An 18,796-nucleotide genomic window follows, 5' to 3' on the forward strand; every position below is an offset into this window, starting at 1 on the left:
TTATTCCAATTATTTGCTGGAATCATATTTCATTTCAAATGTGCACATTATTTCACTATACCACCCAAATATATTACTTTTATTATCAAGCTTTTACTGATAGGAACCTATTGATTGAGCCTAGTTTCTTCAACTAAAATGGAAGAAAATTTACATTATTGCAACTTAGCAATCACATTAATTGCTGTTCTCGCGTTTTCTCATATTCATTACAGGCAAGTGATTCATCAAGAAGATATATTATAAAAAAACTGCAGAAAAAAATTAATTTCAGAATTTGGACATTGGAATCCGAATGTCAATCTCTCACTGAACTAAATTTTCGTTCCAAACGTGATATTCCCCTATCAAGAGGCAAAAATGCTTCAGACATCCTGTGGCTAACATCCTTGTCTTCTGTAAAAATTGGAGAGCTAATGCACAAATGTACTGAAATTCATGAATACTGTAGTGAACAAGACGACGTGCGCGGGAAACCGGGCCCTGTTGGACCTGTAGGCCCACCTGGAAAGAGTGGACCTGCTGGACCACAAGGACGAAGAGGGTTAATGGGAATCCCAGGGCACCCTGGACCTGTGGGACCACCTGGAAATATTGGAAAAGATGCGGATTGTTCTTCATGCCCGATTAGAGATGAGCTGTTGATGGAAAGGGAGTTCAAATGTCCTACTGTAAGTTTGAAAGGGGCTGGACCTACAACCTAGAAAGGTAGGTCGCAGATCGTGACTTCTAGCTGAAATATAAAGTTGTTCAAGATTCTGTGAGCTATGTAGATTGTCTAACAACCTAGCTTCTCTGGGCTTCTCAAAGAAGGAAAGAATTTACAGATTGAAAATCTGGAATGCCCGAACAGAGAAGCCATTCCAACAACTCCCTGGCCTTCAGTCACACATCAACCAATGCCTGGATTGGTTCAGCAGGTGACTTCAGTAATAACTTTCAGATCCAAAGCATATTTTCAGATCCTTTCCAACTACAGTGAAGTCGAGGGATGCGTGAAAATATGTTTGAAAAACTACACTCTCGATGAAGAAATTGAAGAGACCATTACGACTCCAGTTGCATATATTCAAGGAGTTACTGCCCGTAAGTATTATATTCAGTCTTAAAAGGAGTTGAAGAATGTTAAGATTGCCGACTTCAAAACGTTGGAAAACCTGTGTTCCATTCTCATTCTACAACATATTATGGAAGCTGGATGAGAGATGCATACCCTCCAACCGGCGATGTAAGTTTGGGAGCTTGAAAATGGAACTGAAAAATTTGCTCACACTTTATTCAACTCTTTCTGTATGTATGTTCGTGGTTCATTTTTCGGAGGCGTTTTCCGGTCGAGACGTTCGGGCATGAAAATGCTAAAAAACCGGGAAAAAGTAAAAAAAAGTTTGGAAAGCTGTCACAAACCGAAACTCACTGGTTCGCCGAGTACTGGTATACTGTACATTATGAGAAAGGCATATCTCAACATATGTATATCTTGTTTCAGGACGCTAGAAAACGATACGTAATGAACCATTTCCAAGGCCACGAGCTCATCGAATTTAGGAATGAAGCTGAAATGCGACGGGACCATGTCGGAAAAGTGTATGGTTTTCTTTCAAAATTTTTCAAATATTTGAGAACTTTTTATTCTTTTTCAGCCATCGCCTTCCATATATATTCGATGGAACAAATCATGTTATTTTCAATGCATCTCTTTTCTATCAAAGAGCAGGATATCCAATTATTGCAAAATACGAGTTCAACTCGAAACAGTACTCACAGTTTGAAATACCGGGAGCAGCTTATCGTGGGGATCAGGTGAGTTTTGAAATTGTTTTAAGTCAAAGTTTCCAATTTCAGTACCTTTATAATAATTCGATGAATTATTTTGACTTGGCAATCGATGAAAATGCACTTTGGGTCATGTTTCACTATCAGGAAGAAGCTTTCTTATCAGTAGCTAAAGTAATTTTAAGTTGTTCATTGAAATCTATCTACTAGGTACTATTCCAGGTGGATATAAATAATTTGACAATTTATGAGGCATTCAACCTCACGACAGTAAATCATACAGATGTTGCAAATGGAATCGTCGTTTGTGGAACAATTTATTTGGTTTAGAATTTTTTATTTGATATCAAGCTTGACCAATAGCAAAATCAAATCAACATTATTCCAGGTGGAAAGTGCATCAGAACAATCCACGTATATCTCTACGGCATACGATTTCTACAGAAACACATACTCCCAACCTTTGATTAAATGGATTAATTTGTACAAGAACGCCAATATGATTAGCTATAATGCTTATGATAAGAGAATTTACATCTACGATCATGGTTATATGCTCTCTGTACCTCCACTTTTGCATTGGCTGGCTAAATAATTTGTGTAGTACATAGTTCATTTACTATATTTTAAAATAAATTCAGTTTTATTCGAGAAATATAAAGTAATTAATTTATCGTGAATATCGTGAAAGTAGCTCTTTCCTATATATTTTTTCAGGAGTTTTAGTTCCCCTTTCTCGAATTTCTGTGGTGTCTCACGCAACGACGCTCCGTTTTACACACTCGCGCGTACTTTATCGTAATTCCACAAAACCTTTTTTCCATCATTTTTCTATTAATTCCATAGTTTTCCTCGATTTTTTGTTGCAATTTCAAGCGATGAGTGGAAATCGGAAGCGAAACACATCAGAGCCTCGTGAGGACGATGAAGATGACTATTCCACTAAACGAAAACGGAATAACGAAGCTGTGAACAGGTAAAATTTCATTTTTAGCCGCTAAAATCTAATTAAAAATTCCAGAACCCGACAAAAAAAACGCCAGGAAGAAAATGACACTGCAGAAAAAGTAGACGAATTAAAAAAGGAGAACGAAACACTAGAAAGAAAGGTACTTGTTTACTTGATTTTTTAATTTTAATTAATTCCCTCTATCAGGTCGAGCAGCTACAGAAAGAGTTATCATTTCTTAAAGAAATGTTTATGGCATATGCGAAAAACGACGGAAATGATGGACCACCACCACCGCCACCACCATCTTCTTCCGCCGTGTAGATAACAATTTAATCAAAGATTTATCCACCATTTCTGTAAATTTTATACAAATAACTCAATTCACGCATTCCAATAACCAAAGAAAAATAAATTTAGAAAACGCTTTACTTTCTTTTTTAAACTGTTTTTTTTTGTGTGGTACGTTTCCAACAATTTATCTTGAATGATCTTATTAATTAACTTTTTGAATTTGTGTTGTATCAAAAAAAACGTTTCTTTCAGATGACCGAAACGGAGCAAGAAGCGTTTGCTGATTTAGTGGCAGAACTGGAAACTCAAACTGCAGAAGCAGTAAAAGCTTTCAGTAAAGTTTTCGATCGGATGGAGGAAACGAACGATGACAAAGAAGTGAAATGAAAACCTCAAGATTTATTCAAAAACTTTTTTATTTACAGGGGCTTAGTCTTCTGAAGCTGAAAAACTATGAAATGACAGCGTACCTTGGAGAGTTGACTGTCCTTATGTCGAAAATGATGAAAGGAGAGTCAATTACAGTAGAACCATCTGTTAAAAGAGCTTTAAAGCATAGAGTGGTATGTATTTTAGTATTCCAACTGTTCCTAAAAAACTAGTTTCAGTTCATTGAAAAAATGAAACCAGTCGAGGATAAGATGAAACCTCAAATTGAAAAGCTACTAGGCCGGTCAAGCGCCGAGAGTGGAGCATCAAATGGTTCTTCCAAGGGAAATCACAGAGTTCGATTAGACAATATGGACGTTGAAGGAGATGAAGAAGAAGAGGAGGAAGATGAAGATGATGAGGAAGGAAAAGGAGCAAAGGAAGTTAAGAAATATGTGGCACCAAGAATTAGAGCAGTTCGATATGAAGGTATGTTCAAAAATTAGTTTTCCGTAAAGTTATGTTCATTTTAGAAGAAGACGAAGCTCCGAACAAGCAACAAGAAAAGGCAAAACGTCGTGCAATGCAAAGTAGTCTTATTATGGAACTCAAAAATCAATACAGTGATGCTCCGGAAGAAATTCGAGAGATGAGTGAGAAGAAATATCAATATGATCGTGAGAGAGAACGTTATGAGGAGGATAACTTCACCAGAATTCGATTGAATAAGGATCAGAAACGACGAAGCGAACAACTAGGACGTTCGGAAACTCTTGATGATTTGCTCAGTTTTGGAGATTATATGATGAGAGGAGAAGATGGTAGAGCACTTTCCGAAGGAAATAAAAGGTAATCTTTAACTTTTAAAATTGTCCAACATATGATCCATTATTCAGAAAGCGTGCTACATCTTCTGGTGCTGGCGGGGACACAAAACGACACAAAAAATCCCAAAAGGAACGAAAGAAAGCGGCAAAAGGAAAGAAGGAAGGACGAAAAAGGGCTATTCGCAGAAGACAATAATGTTTTTTGTTGCATTTTTATTTGCCAGTTGTTGAATTTTTTGTTAACTTTTTATTTGTTTTGTTTTACTTGTTTTTATTGTATTAGAAACAACACTTAAAAAAAATATTTTCAAAAAACAATTTCCAGAGCGGTTGCAAAGCCAAATATCTGTAAAACTTCCAAGGAAAGCTTTTTTACTAAAAGACCTTCAGATCAAAAATGGGTGGTGGAAAGTATGAGACTCAAATGTGTGTAATTATCATCGAAGATATTTTCGGAAAGGTAAGAATTTAAAAACTTTCTTTTTAAACTTTTTTTGAATTACAGATTGTGGCGAAAGTAATGGAGACGATTCTGAAAGAAAGCTGCCAGTTGTCTACTCTTTTTTATAAACTGAAAGGACAAATTTCAAATACTCTAGTTAGTTATATTGATTTGGAGGATATTGAGTTCACTTGCAGAAAAAATAGATAAATTTTCAGATCAGAAAATCGGTTTCCACATTGATCAACTTTGGTTTTGTTACTTTCCACTTGGACACGAACAATCGAACCACATATGTTGCAGATTCCGACCAAATTCAACATGTCATTTCCTCGCCGAGGTAAAAAGTTGTAAATATATTTTATAGAGCCAAATATATAATTTTCAGAGCTTGCCTCATTGCTAAAACGCTCTACGGACCTGCTGCAGAGTCTATCTGCGTCGAACTTATTTCTCAAGGGCGGCTTACCGTATCCGAGACAATTCGTCGAATTCAAGCGACAGATGAGACGGCCGTGTTCAGTGACATCAAGAAATCTTTCGAAGAACTCGCAGCTGCACATTTTCTCATTCGAGTTCCGTCTGTAGAATCAGAAATTCATGGTTGTCCTCAATTTGTGACCAATTTTGATCCATTTGCAATATCTACTAATATCATGGAAAAGAAAGAAGGTAATGAGAATAAAATAGTATAAAGCAATCTTTAAATTTAGAATGCGGTCTGTATTGTATTGTATTGTATTTATTACGATTGAAATCGTGATCAAAAATAAATAGTGAATAGACATGTAGGAAAATGATTAAATTTATTTCTATCATGCATGATACTTAAATTACTAAATATTGAAATCTAAATTTTTTAAAAATTTGTTTTAATTCGTGTTAAAAAGTGGTTCAAATGAGTTCGCTCTTAGAGAAATCTGAAGCACTATGAAATATAAATATTTCAAACATAATAAAACTGAAAAAAAACATTTGCTTGACAGCATCCAAACAAATTGGTGAAAAATGAGTTTTCACCGGTTTTTGGTTCAAAATATATGATTTTCCGAATTTTTTGAAATGTTTTATTATGATATACATATTCGGGCATTTTAGCACCATAGTAATCTTTTTAAATAAATTCCATATATTTTATTACAGGAACATCCACTAGCGACTCAACTTCAAACAACCGAAAGCGAAAAGCTGATTCAACTCCAGAGGATGGTGATGCAGGTCAATATTGGAGAATCAATTGGATCCGATTCAATGGATATCTTCGCGATGAGCTTATTATTGATTATCTTATTGGAGGTGGTTCAAAAGGTACAATGACAAATTTAAATGTCAAAAAAGAAGAAACCATCGAAGATCCACAAGGAGATAGAACTCAATACATCACACAGAATGTGGCTCATCTTATGTTCAAAATTAACGAAACGAGAGCTAAACCAATGAGTATGGAGAGTATCACAGCCAGTGTAAGCCTACTTTTTGCTTGATTAGTGATTATTAAAAAATGGTTATTATTCCGTTTCAGTTGACCGATTTGCAACGACTTGTTAAAGAAAATGGACTGAACCTTGCCAAGCCAGATATTGAACTCGCTTGCCAGATCCTTGTTGATGAATCGGACGGAATTATCAGAAAACTTGGAGAATCAAATGGAGGTATTTTTATTGTCGGTATGTTTTTTTCTCTCTAAATTCTTTGAAGATTTTCAAATATGAAAGTTAAATTATTTCAGACATTCGTCGCGCTATTCGTCAAATCTGTCGTCATCACTGTGAATCGCTCATCAGAGAACAGTTCGAAGGACGTGCAATTCGAGTTATGAGACTTCTTGAAAATCGTCATTATCTGGATGAAGAACAAGTAGAGAAGTTGAGCATGATGAGTGGAAAAGAAGCAAGAGAAATGTTATACGCATTAGTTGAAGAAGGATATGTGTTCAATAAGGTAATTTTCGGTTGAATTATTCTACTTTAATTTACTGAATAGTTGGTATAACACGAATTCAAAAATTATTGTACTTCAACATATTGAAATATTTCAGCCTGTCGGTCGTAGCAACGATTTCCAACCCGCTCGCACATTCTATCTCTACTATGTAGATCTACCTCGTACTATTCGTGGTCTCGTAGAGTACACTTGCAAATTGGTCCGAAACCTTATTGTTCGTCAACGACATGAACGAACTGAAAATAAATCGGTGCTCGACAAGGATGCGAATGTTCAACCAATTATTGAAAACATTCGCTCTTCTGAGCAACTCGATGAAGCTTCAAAGTTGGCACAAATTGCAGAAGTTGAAGAAATGTACCTTCCTGGTCCAGATCGTGCACAATTGAATCGCTTCCGTAAAGCTCAGGCTACTTTGCTGGCTGCTCAGGATCAATCAATTCGAGTTTTGCTCTCTTTCAAATTGTTCTTGGCTTCAGGGGAAAACTAAAATTTGTTACTTCGTTGTTTTTTTAAAATTTATCCGAGTTGTTATGTTATCTGATTTTGTCATATTATCATTGTTAAAAAAAATGAACGTTTTTCAGTTATTTGGTTTTCCGTTTTTGTTGCTTCTACCTTCAATTCCATCACTTTGATAACTTTTTCTTTGTCCTTTGTTCTGTTCATTCTCTTTCAATTCCACATAAATATAAATATAAATAAGCATTTGTTACACCATTCGTTACACTTTCTTCCCTTTCATCCACCACTTTTTTGTGGTTTTTTCTCTTTTTATTCTCATCTGAATGATTCATTCGTTCGTGATGTGTTCCTGTAAAGATTGGCTTCATCACTAAACATGAGAATTGATGAAAGAGTCTATTTCAACAAACTTAGCAAATTGAATATTTATTATGAATACCCCGAAGAGAAATGTTTTTATTGAAACCTGAAACAGGAAATTTTTTCTGTCTTTCTGTTCATTCTGCTTCACACCGTTCAATATTCGATAGTAAGCATAAAAGTTTTAATGATATTGTATTCATGACTATGTGAAACATAACTTTAAAGGCGCAAGTCATTGTATTTGGCTGGTTCCACCACGACTTCTAATCTAACTAACGAAACCGTAGATCTGACAAAAAAATTCAAATTTATTTTCTAAGAAAAATTCTAAATAAATGGCTTAAAACCAAGTCATTTATTTAGAATTTTGAGAACTCGTAGCTCTAGTCTTACTGTAATGAAACAATCTGGGTTTCCACTTAATTAAAGGTATATGAGTAGTCAGTTAGGATTTTGTCTAGAAACATTTACAATAGTGAAAGAATATCGGAATAAAACACTCTAAGCATTTCAAAACATTTGAAAAAGTTCCCTCAAAGTTTTTGGATATTACCAATTTTTAAAAAATTTGGGTTTTTTGCAGGAAACTCAAATCAAAGCAATACTGTTGTCCGAAACCTTATAATGTTAAAATGTAAATAATTAAAACGTAATAGATGTAAATCTAGTAGAATGTATTGGTCGACTTTCAAAATTATGAGTGGCTGAAAGTGAATGATTGTCATTTTTTTCGATCTTATAAGAAAATGTGTTAATTTCACTCTCAGACTTCAAACGAGACAAGCCGTATTTACCAAAAATTTAAAGATAAAATCTCCACTTTCAGAATTATTCTTTATCACATTTTTTTTCAAACGTTTTGCACTGTTTTCGAGAACTTGCTTGAGGAATTGTGGTATGTTTAATTTTGAAGTCTAGGAATTGGCTCGAATACGTTTATTTTCAGATACATATTCTTCTTTCTACTTTGGATTTCCAATATGCAAAGAAACTGTTTAAGAATCTTTACTCGCTTGCCCTTTTCCCAAAGTTTACCTCCTTCTGCTTAATTAAGCAATCCATATCTATGTTGTACTATCTGGAACTTCCGTTTTCCATCTTGTATTTCTCTATTTCTCTCTGTCCACCACCACATTCATTCACCACCAGTAGTAGCCACCCTATCAATTGATCTTGTCATCACCAATTCCCATCATGATTATCATTATATCATCTACATATCCCACCTCTTTCCATTCACTACTACACATATTTATGATTCTTTACATCTTCTTTTTCTTCATCATTCTCGAAAAACTGAATTCTTGTTGACAAATCATTGGATATCATCAGTGATAACAAATTCTTCCAAATTGATTAGAGTGAGACACAAAAATGTTTTAAAAGTTCCTGCCCGCCCAAAAATGTTGGGATACAGACATAAATTCTCGGCTCCACCCATCTGTTTACGATATTGTCCTGTATCTCTGGGTCTCTCTACCTCTCATTACTACCATTCCCGTCGCCAGCCATCTATGTATCTATCTGTGTGTATCCCATTGCCTTCTTCCGAAACGCCTTCACTCGTCTATCTTTTTCCTTTCTTGTTTTCCCGATTCGCTTACAATTTTCGACATCACGTCCTTCCTCCCATCCCGCATTGGGTCACATACACCTTTCACTATAAATTCAAGAATTTTGGAATTTCTGAAAATTTGCTTAGCATATCTTTCTACGACTTACTCTTTAAAAACTGTACAGTTCCTTTGCAACCCGATATCCAAAATATTTATTTTTATTTGCAACTATTTAATTCTTTTTAGTTGCGACTCACATAGTCAGGCTAGAAAAACTGTAATCTAGAGGTATACCTACTAGGCAGGTAACTCGTCTTTGAGGCAACCTTTTAACCCTTTTTTCTTCAGTGTTTTTTGATAAGCCAGATGTGATTTTCAGCAAAAAATGTGTTCCTTGGTCTCGACGCGAACTAAAAGTTTAATGTATTACTGTAGTTTTCCCCTACTCTGTGGCTGTTTTCATTGATTTATCTTTGGTTTTTTATGTTTTTGGAATTAAAGAAATATTGTTAAGTTAAGTCCTAAAAATAAAATAATTCGTACTACGTTACTCCTTAAAGGAGCAAACTCTTTTACGTATAAACTTCTCGGTCGCTTCGAGACCGGCTACTGTATTTTTGAAAGTAGTACTTGTGAAAAACTTTGTATAAATCTTCCAAGTATCCAAAGAATTTCCTGCCTGCCTAGAGACCTACATCTGAAACTCACCAACAAAGTATATCCGTAGTAGGCAGGCATGGAGACGTACCTGCCTGTCATGAAACTTTGGTTCTTGTCCATCTTCTTCCCTAGAATATTCGTAAATTGTTCCACAATATTTGTGAATTGTTCCAGCCATTGTATCCAAAATGCCATCAACTTCCAAATTGATCATTTTGGCAACCATCGCGTTGATTGGCGCCGTCTCTGGTCAAGAACAACAGGCATGCGCTGTCAATCAACTCTTTAATGGACAAATTTGCACGTGCGCTCCAGGGTAAGAGACGCAGATTGAAATGGTTCGAATAAGAGATAGAAAAATGACAAATTGTGGTAGAGTATCTGATTATGAGAATCCTCTGAGACACCACTCCCATTTTTCACCAAATTTTTCTATTTTCAATGATGAAATTTGGGTTCCGTACGATCACGGTTTGATAAATTAATTGATGACGGAAAACCTTGAAAATCAAAATATTAACAAGCATTTGAATTTCGAAAAAAAACTATTTGCAGGTGGAATATTAAACTAACAATAGAAATAGTTAATTGAAACAGCTTTTCCAACTGCTAGAACAACGTTCAAATTGCATTTAGTGTGTTTTTATCAAAAATAACATATTCCGATCAACTCAAGAAACTTTGATGCAAACGATCAAACAGCCAAGATATGGGCGGATTAAATGTGAAATTTGGAACATTATCAATCTAAAACTGATTTTAAACGGACTAAACGTAAAAAACTATGCTATATAAGATTAGAAACATCTGAACAAATATAATTGAATTCGAAGAAAACACAAGAAAACATTCTCGAAGTACGATCCACCCATTTCTTGGATTTTCGTCTTTTTGAGTTTAATTTTCATTTAACTATATTACGTTTTGTTCCTAAATTGAAATAATTAATTGAAACAAATTGGCACAATATTCTTACAATTGATAGAATCTTTTGGAATCAGGGTGCAAAAATTCATGAAGTCATTCTGGGTTTATCTTCAAATTAAGATACTTTTTTTGAAATTACATGTCAAAGGTACCTTTTTTAATTTTAAATTTCTTTTCATTTTGCAACATTTGACATTTTGCAACAAATTTCGACAGAAAATTCCACCAAAATTAACTGTCCACTTACCTCCCCATCTCTCTCTCTCTCTGTCTCTCAACCCATGTTTCCTTTTTTCAGATATTTCTCTTCAGCCAACGATGACTCAAAGGCGCGTTGCGATGATGAATGTGAAGAGGTAATGAACGGAACAAAATGAATAAGAATACTCAACCGGTTTCACATATGTTGCAGGTGTATTTCTCCGTTTTCACCACCGGAAAGTGTGTGGACAACATCTTTGGCAAAGTGCCAAAGGATCAACAACCTGCATGTAATTTGAGATGTGGAGTGAGTTTATTTCAAAGAATTATACCAGGAATATATAAAATATTTTTTTTAAAAAGTATTTCACAAACTTGAAAAACATCGTTTTGTGCAAAAACATCGTTAGGTATGATACTCTTTTAAAACAATATCATACTAGTATTTAAATTATAGCCTCCTAGTATTTAAATTATAGCCTAAAAAGTTGCAATATTCAAAAACATAAAATTCCACACTTTTTTAAACGAAACATGTCTCAACTGAAATGTCATAAACTAAATGATTTCAAAAATGCAAAACTCACTTTGTGCCCCCGAAATTTTGCCTGGAAAAATTTCAGTACATTTTAAAGTTTACTTAAAAAACCGTAGAGTTAAATACTCCAAAAGCGTGGCTGGATGATTTAAAAGTGTTAAGTATATTCAATCTCTGTTGTTTTCCGGTTTTTAGTTTTTTCAGAAAAGTTTTCAGAATGCTGTGATATTTCTATCTTCGTGTTCTGTGTAACAGTCTCACAGTTTTACAAAATTACAATGATGAGAAAGTCGCGAAATTAAAAAAAATAATCTTATAAGTTAACTTGACAATATTATAATTGACAGATTTTTCCGAGTTAAAAAATACACATTTTTAAATAATATAAATTTCAGATCAGAATTCGTCTTTGGGCAACCATTGCTGCATTCGTCGTTATTGCTGCTGCTCTCGTATCCCTTGTTCTTGCTCTTCCAATGTGTATCGCATCTTGCTCAGCCTGTTTGAATGCCAAAAAGGTCAGTTTATTTAAATGTTGAAATTAAAACTAAACCGTTTTTACGACATCGCTAGATATCTAGTGACATAATCTCTGCCTCCTTTTCATCCGTTCATTCACCCATTTGAACCTCATTTTGCCTCTTTTCATTTTTAAATAGAAAAAGAGAGGAATAAGTGGACACTCTCTTGACATCAACGAGATTTTTTGAAAAAAAAAACATATGGAAGAAAGTGTCTATTTTGATGAAAAAATGGGAAAGAAATGAGAAGTAATGGGTAGAGGAACTTGACAGTTTGGAACATGTTGAAAGAGAAAAATTGGTAAAAATTAGTCTTAATTTTAAAAAATAGTTTTCCGCGTCAATTCCTTTGAAAAATTATTTTTAAAAAAGCGAAAAAATTCGATCTTGTAAACGGCGGTCTGACAGCATTTCAGTATTCGCAGAGCGTTCTGAACAATAACTTATTGTTTTACTTAAAGTTGTGTTGTTAAAATTTTAAAAGGGTTTCCTACTTTGTTTATAATAGAATTATAACTAATCTGAAAAAATTATATAAATCAATAAAAGTCTAATATTAGTCCTAATAATTAACATGATCTCATTTTTGTCTTCCAAATCATCCATGCCGAACTGAAAACCAACCGGTATCCTCCAGTCCATCAACCTTCCGGCAATTTTCTGTCCGTTAGGCATGACAAACTAACAAATATTGTATTTATACATCTTTTTCGCAAAAATTAAATCCTTTCAATATCTGAGTCTCTTTGTACAGGCTAGACACTGTGAAAAGAGGTAATAATAGGATTGATAGTTGAATGCAAAAAAAGGAAGAAAAACTGGTTCTTTTGTAAAAGGAAAAAGGTTTTATTTTACTTTTATGCCATTGTATTCTTGTTGTTATTGTTTGTGGTTGTTGTGGTGGCAAATAGTATTAAATTTTGAACAGGGGGACACTGTACAGATTAAAAAAAAGTAATGGAATAACAGCTACAACCTAGACGCTTTACTTCTTCAGTCGACCGAGCACGCCTGCCTGGCCCCCCCCCCCCCCCCCCCATTTTTTGATTTCCAGACTCTTTTTCCAAAATTTCAAATTTAAAAAAGTTGTGCGATTTATTTTGGGCATAGAAACTTGAGTAGAGACAAGGCGGTACGGTAGTTTATCACTCAAGCCATTTTTTTTTCAGATTTAGACTTTGCAGAACTGCTAGTGATATTTAAGCTATAGACAATTGACCGGACATTTCCAAAGCTTAAGACTTCTTGGAATTTTCGGAAATTCATATCATTCTGCGTATCATATAAAGGTCAATAGGGAGACATTGCCGTTTCGAACTTATCATTTATCACTTGATAACGGATAGATTGTGACACAATGAGAGGATAAGACATAAACCGCGCATAACCTAGATTTTTGATACATTTTTATTATCGATAACACAATTAAACTTAACGAGACTGTTTCTTAGAATTACGGAAAGAATCTTGTGAGGGAAATTGGGAAATAAAATGCAAGCGTTTTTTAACCTAGGTAGATTATAAAATTCTGAAAAACTTTGCATCAAAATATTTTAAAGTATTTATACGTAAATAGCAATTTAAATATTAATCTGAATGCTATTCTGATACAATGAAATACAACAAAGATATTAACATGGAAAATTGGGATAACAAAATGAAAGACTAATAGACAATTTCCGTATCCGCCAGTTTATCTGTAAGACTTTTTATCGTGAGAAATATTTACTTCCGAGAGGCAAAAAAATGAGTTTTAAAAGACTTACGCCTGCTCCAGAATATCTAACAATGAGAATAAAATGACAATAAAGCAAAAGTATTTATGTTGCAACCTTTAAATTCCATGTTGACACTCATGCAATTCTCCCAATATAGTTCATAATTTCAGGCCAACAAAAACGCTAAACGAGTTGCTCTTGAAGCTCAAGCTTCCCCATCAAAAGATCAACAAGTTGCCACAATGGGATACAATCCATACGCCTATTGGCCATATTACGGACGTGCTTAAAACGCTCATTTCATTTCTCTTTTTTTTCTCAAAAAGTATCCAAAAAAGCTCACACACCCATTCCCCCAAATCGGGTTTTTCTATGCATTTTAATGTAATTTTTTATAATTTTATAATTCAAGTTTTTCGAAGAACTACTTGCTCCACGAATTTCGACCGCCCAATCCAAAAACTGCCTTTCTCATCCAATTCCACGTAGATGTTTTATCGCTAATGAAACAATTGTTACTATATTAATAAATTGAAGTTTTTAAAATGCTTTCTTCTTTATTTTGATTTTTTTAATAAAAAAAATTCCTGACTCTAATCGAATCAACCAATCGGTTTGCTGACAGTTTCTTACACTTCAGTTGTTTTTTTTTTCGAATATTTTGGCCAAAATTTTGGTTTTCCATCGGTTGATTGAAAACGGAAACAAACAAGTCACTTGACAGAAAAAAAAGTAAGATGATATCAAGGTTTTCAGTTTTGGAACGAAAGTAAAATCGAAAACATTTCACAAGTTTTGGAGAAAATTATTTCGTTTGTGGAAGAAAGGAAATGGTATGAAATATTTTAGAAGAGCCTAGATGCATGTATTTCTTATTCTTACGATAAGAATACAATCAAAGTCAACTGGAATCCTGTGAATATACGTATTTTTAATATTAAAAATATTAAAAATAATTCTTCATAAAAAAAAAAAGGATTAAAGGACGATCCGTTCTTCAAGTGCTACTGCGGATCTGGGATTCAGGTACACTGCCTGGTGGTGATCCCACTGGGCTGTAATTTAAGCCACGTCCTAGCCGGGGACTGTGGCCGATAATCCAGCCGTGGATTGCTCCACTTCCCAATAGAGGCTGGGTGAACCTAGGGGGTGAGGCCGAACTTGAACTCGTGACCTCCAGACTGCTAGCGGCCACCACTACCGACTGAGCTATCTGCCCCCCTGGCAAGTTCAGGCGGACATTTTTTTTTATTCCTGCAAATAATCATTGCAGACATTTGACAACCTGCATAAAGATAATAAAAAATTATAGTTAAATTCAAAATTCAGAATGACCAAATATCATAACTAGACACTCCAAGAGCGTTTAAACTGAAACGCTTTAATGAAAATTAAGAACAAACACGGAAAGAATCAACTTTGGAGATACTATCGAGAAAATATTGGTAACTATTTTCAATTTATTGCATTCGTAAAAAATTGTAAGACTGATAGGGGATTTCAATACTAATAGGGAAAATAGGGTAATTGAAATTTAAGCTCTGAGTATATTTTGAACTAATCTAAAAAACATAAAGTTCAGAAAACTGACAAAAAAAACTGTGGGCTAGACAACAAAAAAACAATCTACGAGCTTTCAAAATTCATAATTGCCGGTATCTTAAAAACATTCGACAAACTTACTTAGAAAAACCACCAGACAAATCACTATATTTATTACTCTCTAGAATCTTTATAGATTGCTTATATATCAATATAAAGTTCAACATGAAGTGGATGTTTTCCCATCATCATCTTCAATTTTAACATTCGCTTTCTCTTCTTGCTTTGCACAAAGCATATCAATGTCACTTCTTTGCAAGCACAATTGTCCAGTTTCAATCCATTGTCTTGTATTTTCACTTGGATCCATATCATTACCGTCTACATCACCTTCCTCAACCACTTCATACTTTTCAATTTCAGTATCTCCAAATGAAACGTGTCTTTCCATTCTGTCTTTCATCGTGTCTTCCTTCATATTTCTTGTTGTCATGAGCAACTTGCGTTCGAGATTCAAAAGTGGAACCTCTTAAACTAAAACTTTTAAAGTAAAATCTGTCATATTAGCTCACCAATAGAAATTGCAATAAAGAATGCACAAACGAGAGACAATACATAAATGGAAATCGTGATAAACATGAAATATCCAAAAGATGTTGGAGACATTGGTTGACGAAGCGAATTTAGATAGTACAGAAGTATTGGCTCATGGGAAAGATATACACCGAAAGATAATCTGAAAATAAAAAAAATTTTTCAAAAAAATTTCAAAAAATTTTGAATACCTGGATAAAACCACCAAAGTTTGCCCGCCAAAAACTTTAAAAACTCCAAAATTGTACCCATTTTGAGCCAAAACTACCAAAATCGCAAGTCCACTTGCCCAAAGTATTCGATTACTGATTGCATGTGGATATGTCAAAAACTCTGAATAGAAGAATGGGCCAAAAAGAGCAAAAGCAAGAAGGGAAACTGCAAGAATTTTCAGCCCGAAGGATGTGATTGACCGAAGTGTTCCGAGATAACGAATTTGGCAAATGTACCAACCGGTAAGAATACCTAATATAGCACGTGGCATTAATGTAATATAATTGAATAAGTTACCCAAAAAGAAAGGAGGACATCTAGAGAGTGGAGATGTGTACAGGAGTTTAAAAGATAGTTCTGCTTTCTCAAACTTTCCAGACAACATTTCGACAAACATATTTGCAGGTAATCTGGAAATGGTATCTAATTATGGCATTTAAATTTGCCTGTCATCGGCGGTATATTTAAATGTTGAATCAAAATTGTATTGTTCTCGAAAATATCCCTAATTTACCGAATTATATTTGAGACTCACGTGTAGATTGCATACATAAGACTGCGGTAGACTAATGCCAAAATACATAAAACAATAGCAAATGTAAAACCGAATCGAAATTTCGAAAGGAAGAAAATCACAATTGGAAGAGTCTAAAATTTGTTTAAATCCCATAAATTATTTCCCAATATTCGATAATTTGGCTCACCAAATACAGCTGAAAATCGAGAGAAATATACCAAAGCCATGGGACACACGTTGATGGGAAAAAGTTCGATACAAATGCAAAATGAGGCCAGATTGTTGTTACATTACATTCGGTTCCAAACATTCCTGAATGAAGTTAAAGATTAATCTACAAATGTAGTTACTGGAGACACCATTTGCATTCCAGAATGGTCCATCAGCCAAATGATTGTAAACAAGTCCCATAAAAAGGAGATAAAGAGAAAGTGCTGGCAAAAGACGCAGACATCTATGACCAAGCAGAGCCAGACATTTTATAATGGAAAAGTTAGAGCTGGATCCTCTGAAATTTATTTGAGTTTAAGATGTTGAGACCTAAAATTATATTTGGGTAATTGGTTTGATGGATTCTTGTTTGGTGTTTATAGAGTTATGGATCGAATTATATATTTTCAGAAAGCTGATACAACGTACAAAGAAGGTTGTGCCCGATTTGATGTTAAGACAATAATAAATACACCACCCACAAGGTTTAACAGAAAAATCATGAAAAATCAAAGAAAGAGCAAAGCATACCTGAACAAAATTTTCTTGCGAATTGAGTAACTTGCGACACACGCTGACAAGAACAAGAATGTATCAACTGCCAATGATGAGTTCATCATGAAATTTCTCCATCCAACCACACTTTCTCCTTTCCTTGCAACACTTCTGATTGTATCCGTGAAATGTAAAGAAAATAGACAAGTATGAGAGAATATGACCCAAAAAGAGCTGCATACACGGAAAAGGTTGACCAGTTTCACGTCTCTTGTTGAATTACGGAACAAGTATGTCAAACTTGAACGGACGGAGAATGCAGACAAAATGTTGACGAGTAAAGAATTCGATAGTGAGATAGTCGCCAGGGTTCGGTAGGTTAGAGCAATTGATGGAGCAAACTGACGGTTGACTGAAGAATTCGCAAGTGACTCATTATCTTCGCTCTCTCCTGAAGAGTCGAATCCACAAGATTCACGGTCTGAACGGTCCTCACTGATAGAGACAGCTGACGAACGAGTGACATCAAACGATTCTTAAAAAATTCAGGTTGATGTTAATAGATCTGCAGCTGTGGTTTTTGCTTAACACTTTTTTTAAAGCTTGATGTCACTCACTTTTATGAATCATTCTTCTCATTTTCGTATTACTTTTCTTGATCAGTCCGTCTCGATTCATTTTTTCAGTTAACGTTCCGATAGTCAACAAAGCCAGGATAAAGAATAATGAGAAAAGTACAAATGGCTGAAAATAGAAACATTCTTTTAGAATTAAAATATATCAAAATATACTTTCTTAACACTCCAAGTACTGTCGGTGCCATGCGAACAATAAACTGAATCCACGTGGATCGTCTCATTGAACAAGTACTCCTTCGCCAAATTCAGCAACTTACTCATTTGATTTTCATGGCAATTTGATGGAAGGCAGACTCCTACAGTGAAAAGATTATAAAACGGAGCAAAAAACAATAAAAACGGAACCTGTTGTAACTGGAAGAGTTTCGCTGCCAAGTTTCACCGTTCCTTTCAAAGTGCAATAATGTACTTGCCGATGTTCTACCGACCATAGTTCTTTACATGTTTCAAAATCTCCGATGAAGAAGAATGGTCCTTTACGTGAAAGACCTGGTGGTTTTGTTGGAAGTGAATCAATAAGACGGACAGCCCAGTTTGGCTCGAGGCACGTGTTAGATGAGCATTCAGACAGAAATTTCAATGCAGATTTGCCAATATTTCCGAGCGAATTGATACAAAAACTATCATCTGAAAACATATCGTAAAGTGACATTTTCATTTAAAAAAAAGCTGAAATTGCCTTCGAAATTTTTGAAAAGTTCTTGAAACTTGTTGAACTTGGTGTGATTGTCTTTATCGCCTTCAAAAATTTGTTGAAGAATTTGTTTTCCAGACTTGGTAAATGAGCAGCTGACGAAGGCTGATGAGGGTAGAAACGAGACAAGTATCAAATAGACGAGATTCATTGTTTTCATGGGAAAACTTTCACAAATGATAATCGAAAATAAATTGTTTGATAATTAATGATTGCGTTTTCACAAATGACGGTATTTGCGTGAGCTGCACGTATTCCTGGAAAATAATTTTCAGAAAGAAAAGAACAATAAATTTTTTTTAACTAGCCACAAACACCGTTGTTTGAGAGATTAAAAATTCAATTA

At 34.6% G+C, this 18,796-nt stretch overlaps 6 protein-coding genes and 2 non-coding genes across 8 annotated transcripts; 5 read left to right on the forward strand and 3 right to left on the reverse strand.

Moving 5' to 3' along the window:
• Window positions 1-42: 42 nt before the first annotated feature.
• Window positions 43-2,444, forward strand: cof-2 (Olfactomedin-like domain-containing protein). The gene is made up of 10 exons (NM_059403.5): window positions 43-215; window positions 275-671; window positions 828-920; window positions 963-1,086; window positions 1,131-1,228; window positions 1,487-1,584; window positions 1,641-1,800; window positions 1,843-1,947; window positions 1,996-2,097; window positions 2,162-2,444. Exons 1-10 carry the CDS (start codon window positions 139-141, stop codon window positions 2,366-2,368), a joined length of 1,461 nt encoding a protein of 486 aa, NP_491804.2. The 5' UTR covers window positions 43-138; the 3' UTR covers window positions 2,369-2,444.
• Window positions 2,445-2,649: 205 nt separating this feature from the next.
• Window positions 2,650-3,152, forward strand: cebp-2 (CCAAT/enhancer-binding protein homolog 2). Its single transcript, NM_182035.6, has 3 exons — window positions 2,650-2,749; window positions 2,795-2,882; window positions 2,930-3,152. Exons 1-3 carry the CDS (start codon window positions 2,652-2,654, stop codon window positions 3,044-3,046), a joined length of 303 nt encoding a protein of 100 aa, NP_871835.1. The 5' UTR covers window positions 2,650-2,651; the 3' UTR covers window positions 3,047-3,152.
• A 116-nt stretch (window positions 3,153-3,268) lies between these two features.
• On the forward strand, window positions 3,269-4,515 carry lpd-2 (LiPid Depleted; the record flags this gene model as incomplete). Its single annotated transcript, NM_059405.7, has 5 exons — window positions 3,269-3,394; window positions 3,442-3,579; window positions 3,625-3,874; window positions 3,919-4,234; window positions 4,282-4,515. The coding sequence occupies 5 exons, from the start codon at window positions 3,269-3,271 to the stop codon at window positions 4,406-4,408; spliced, it is 957 nt and encodes a 318-aa protein (NP_491806.2). The 3' UTR covers window positions 4,409-4,515.
• An 87-nt stretch (window positions 4,516-4,602) lies between these two features.
• let-611 (DNA-directed RNA polymerase III subunit RPC3) lies at window positions 4,603-7,188 on the forward strand. Its single transcript, NM_059406.8, has 8 exons — window positions 4,603-4,672; window positions 4,718-4,810; window positions 4,873-4,994; window positions 5,043-5,326; window positions 5,798-6,117; window positions 6,177-6,321; window positions 6,384-6,595; window positions 6,693-7,188. The coding sequence occupies exons 1-8, from the start codon at window positions 4,610-4,612 to the stop codon at window positions 7,086-7,088; spliced, it is 1,635 nt and encodes a 544-aa protein (NP_491807.1). The 5' UTR covers window positions 4,603-4,609; the 3' UTR covers window positions 7,089-7,188.
• A 2,628-nt stretch (window positions 7,189-9,816) lies between these two features.
• On the forward strand, window positions 9,817-14,088 carry C48E7.1 (uncharacterized protein). Its single transcript, NM_059407.7, has 5 exons — window positions 9,817-9,958; window positions 10,868-10,925; window positions 10,982-11,077; window positions 11,704-11,826; window positions 13,718-14,088. Exons 1-5 carry the CDS (start codon window positions 9,831-9,833, stop codon window positions 13,835-13,837), a joined length of 525 nt encoding a protein of 174 aa, NP_491808.1. The 5' UTR covers window positions 9,817-9,830; the 3' UTR covers window positions 13,838-14,088.
• Window positions 13,548-13,660, reverse strand: C48E7.12. Its single transcript, NR_050178.1, has one exon. It is a non-coding gene; the product is annotated as an Unclassified non-coding RNA C48E7.12 (non-coding RNA).
• Window positions 14,089-14,132: 44 nt separating the features above from the next.
• On the reverse strand, window positions 14,133-14,277 carry C48E7.13. The gene has a single exon (NR_050179.1). It is a non-coding gene; the product is annotated as an Unclassified non-coding RNA C48E7.13 (non-coding RNA).
• Window positions 14,278-15,245: 968 nt separating this feature from the next.
• Window positions 15,246-18,637, reverse strand: oac-9 (Nose resistant-to-fluoxetine protein N-terminal domain-containing protein). Its single transcript, NM_059408.6, has 12 exons — window positions 18,436-18,637; window positions 18,102-18,383; window positions 17,910-18,052; window positions 17,736-17,862; window positions 17,155-17,653; window positions 16,773-16,921; window positions 16,601-16,725; window positions 16,432-16,544; window positions 16,194-16,306; window positions 15,875-16,148; window positions 15,662-15,825; window positions 15,246-15,617 (listed from the first exon to the last, which is right to left on the reverse strand). The coding sequence occupies exons 1-12, from the start codon at window positions 18,599-18,601 to the stop codon at window positions 15,310-15,312; spliced, it is 2,463 nt and encodes an 820-aa protein (NP_491809.2). The 5' UTR covers window positions 18,602-18,637; the 3' UTR covers window positions 15,246-15,309.
• Window positions 18,638-18,796: the final 159 nt, after the last annotated feature.

Source organism: Caenorhabditis elegans, chromosome I, assembly GCF_000002985.6.
Source record: "Caenorhabditis elegans chromosome I".
Lineage (NCBI taxonomy): Eukaryota > Metazoa > Nematoda > Chromadorea > Rhabditida > Rhabditidae > Caenorhabditis > Caenorhabditis elegans.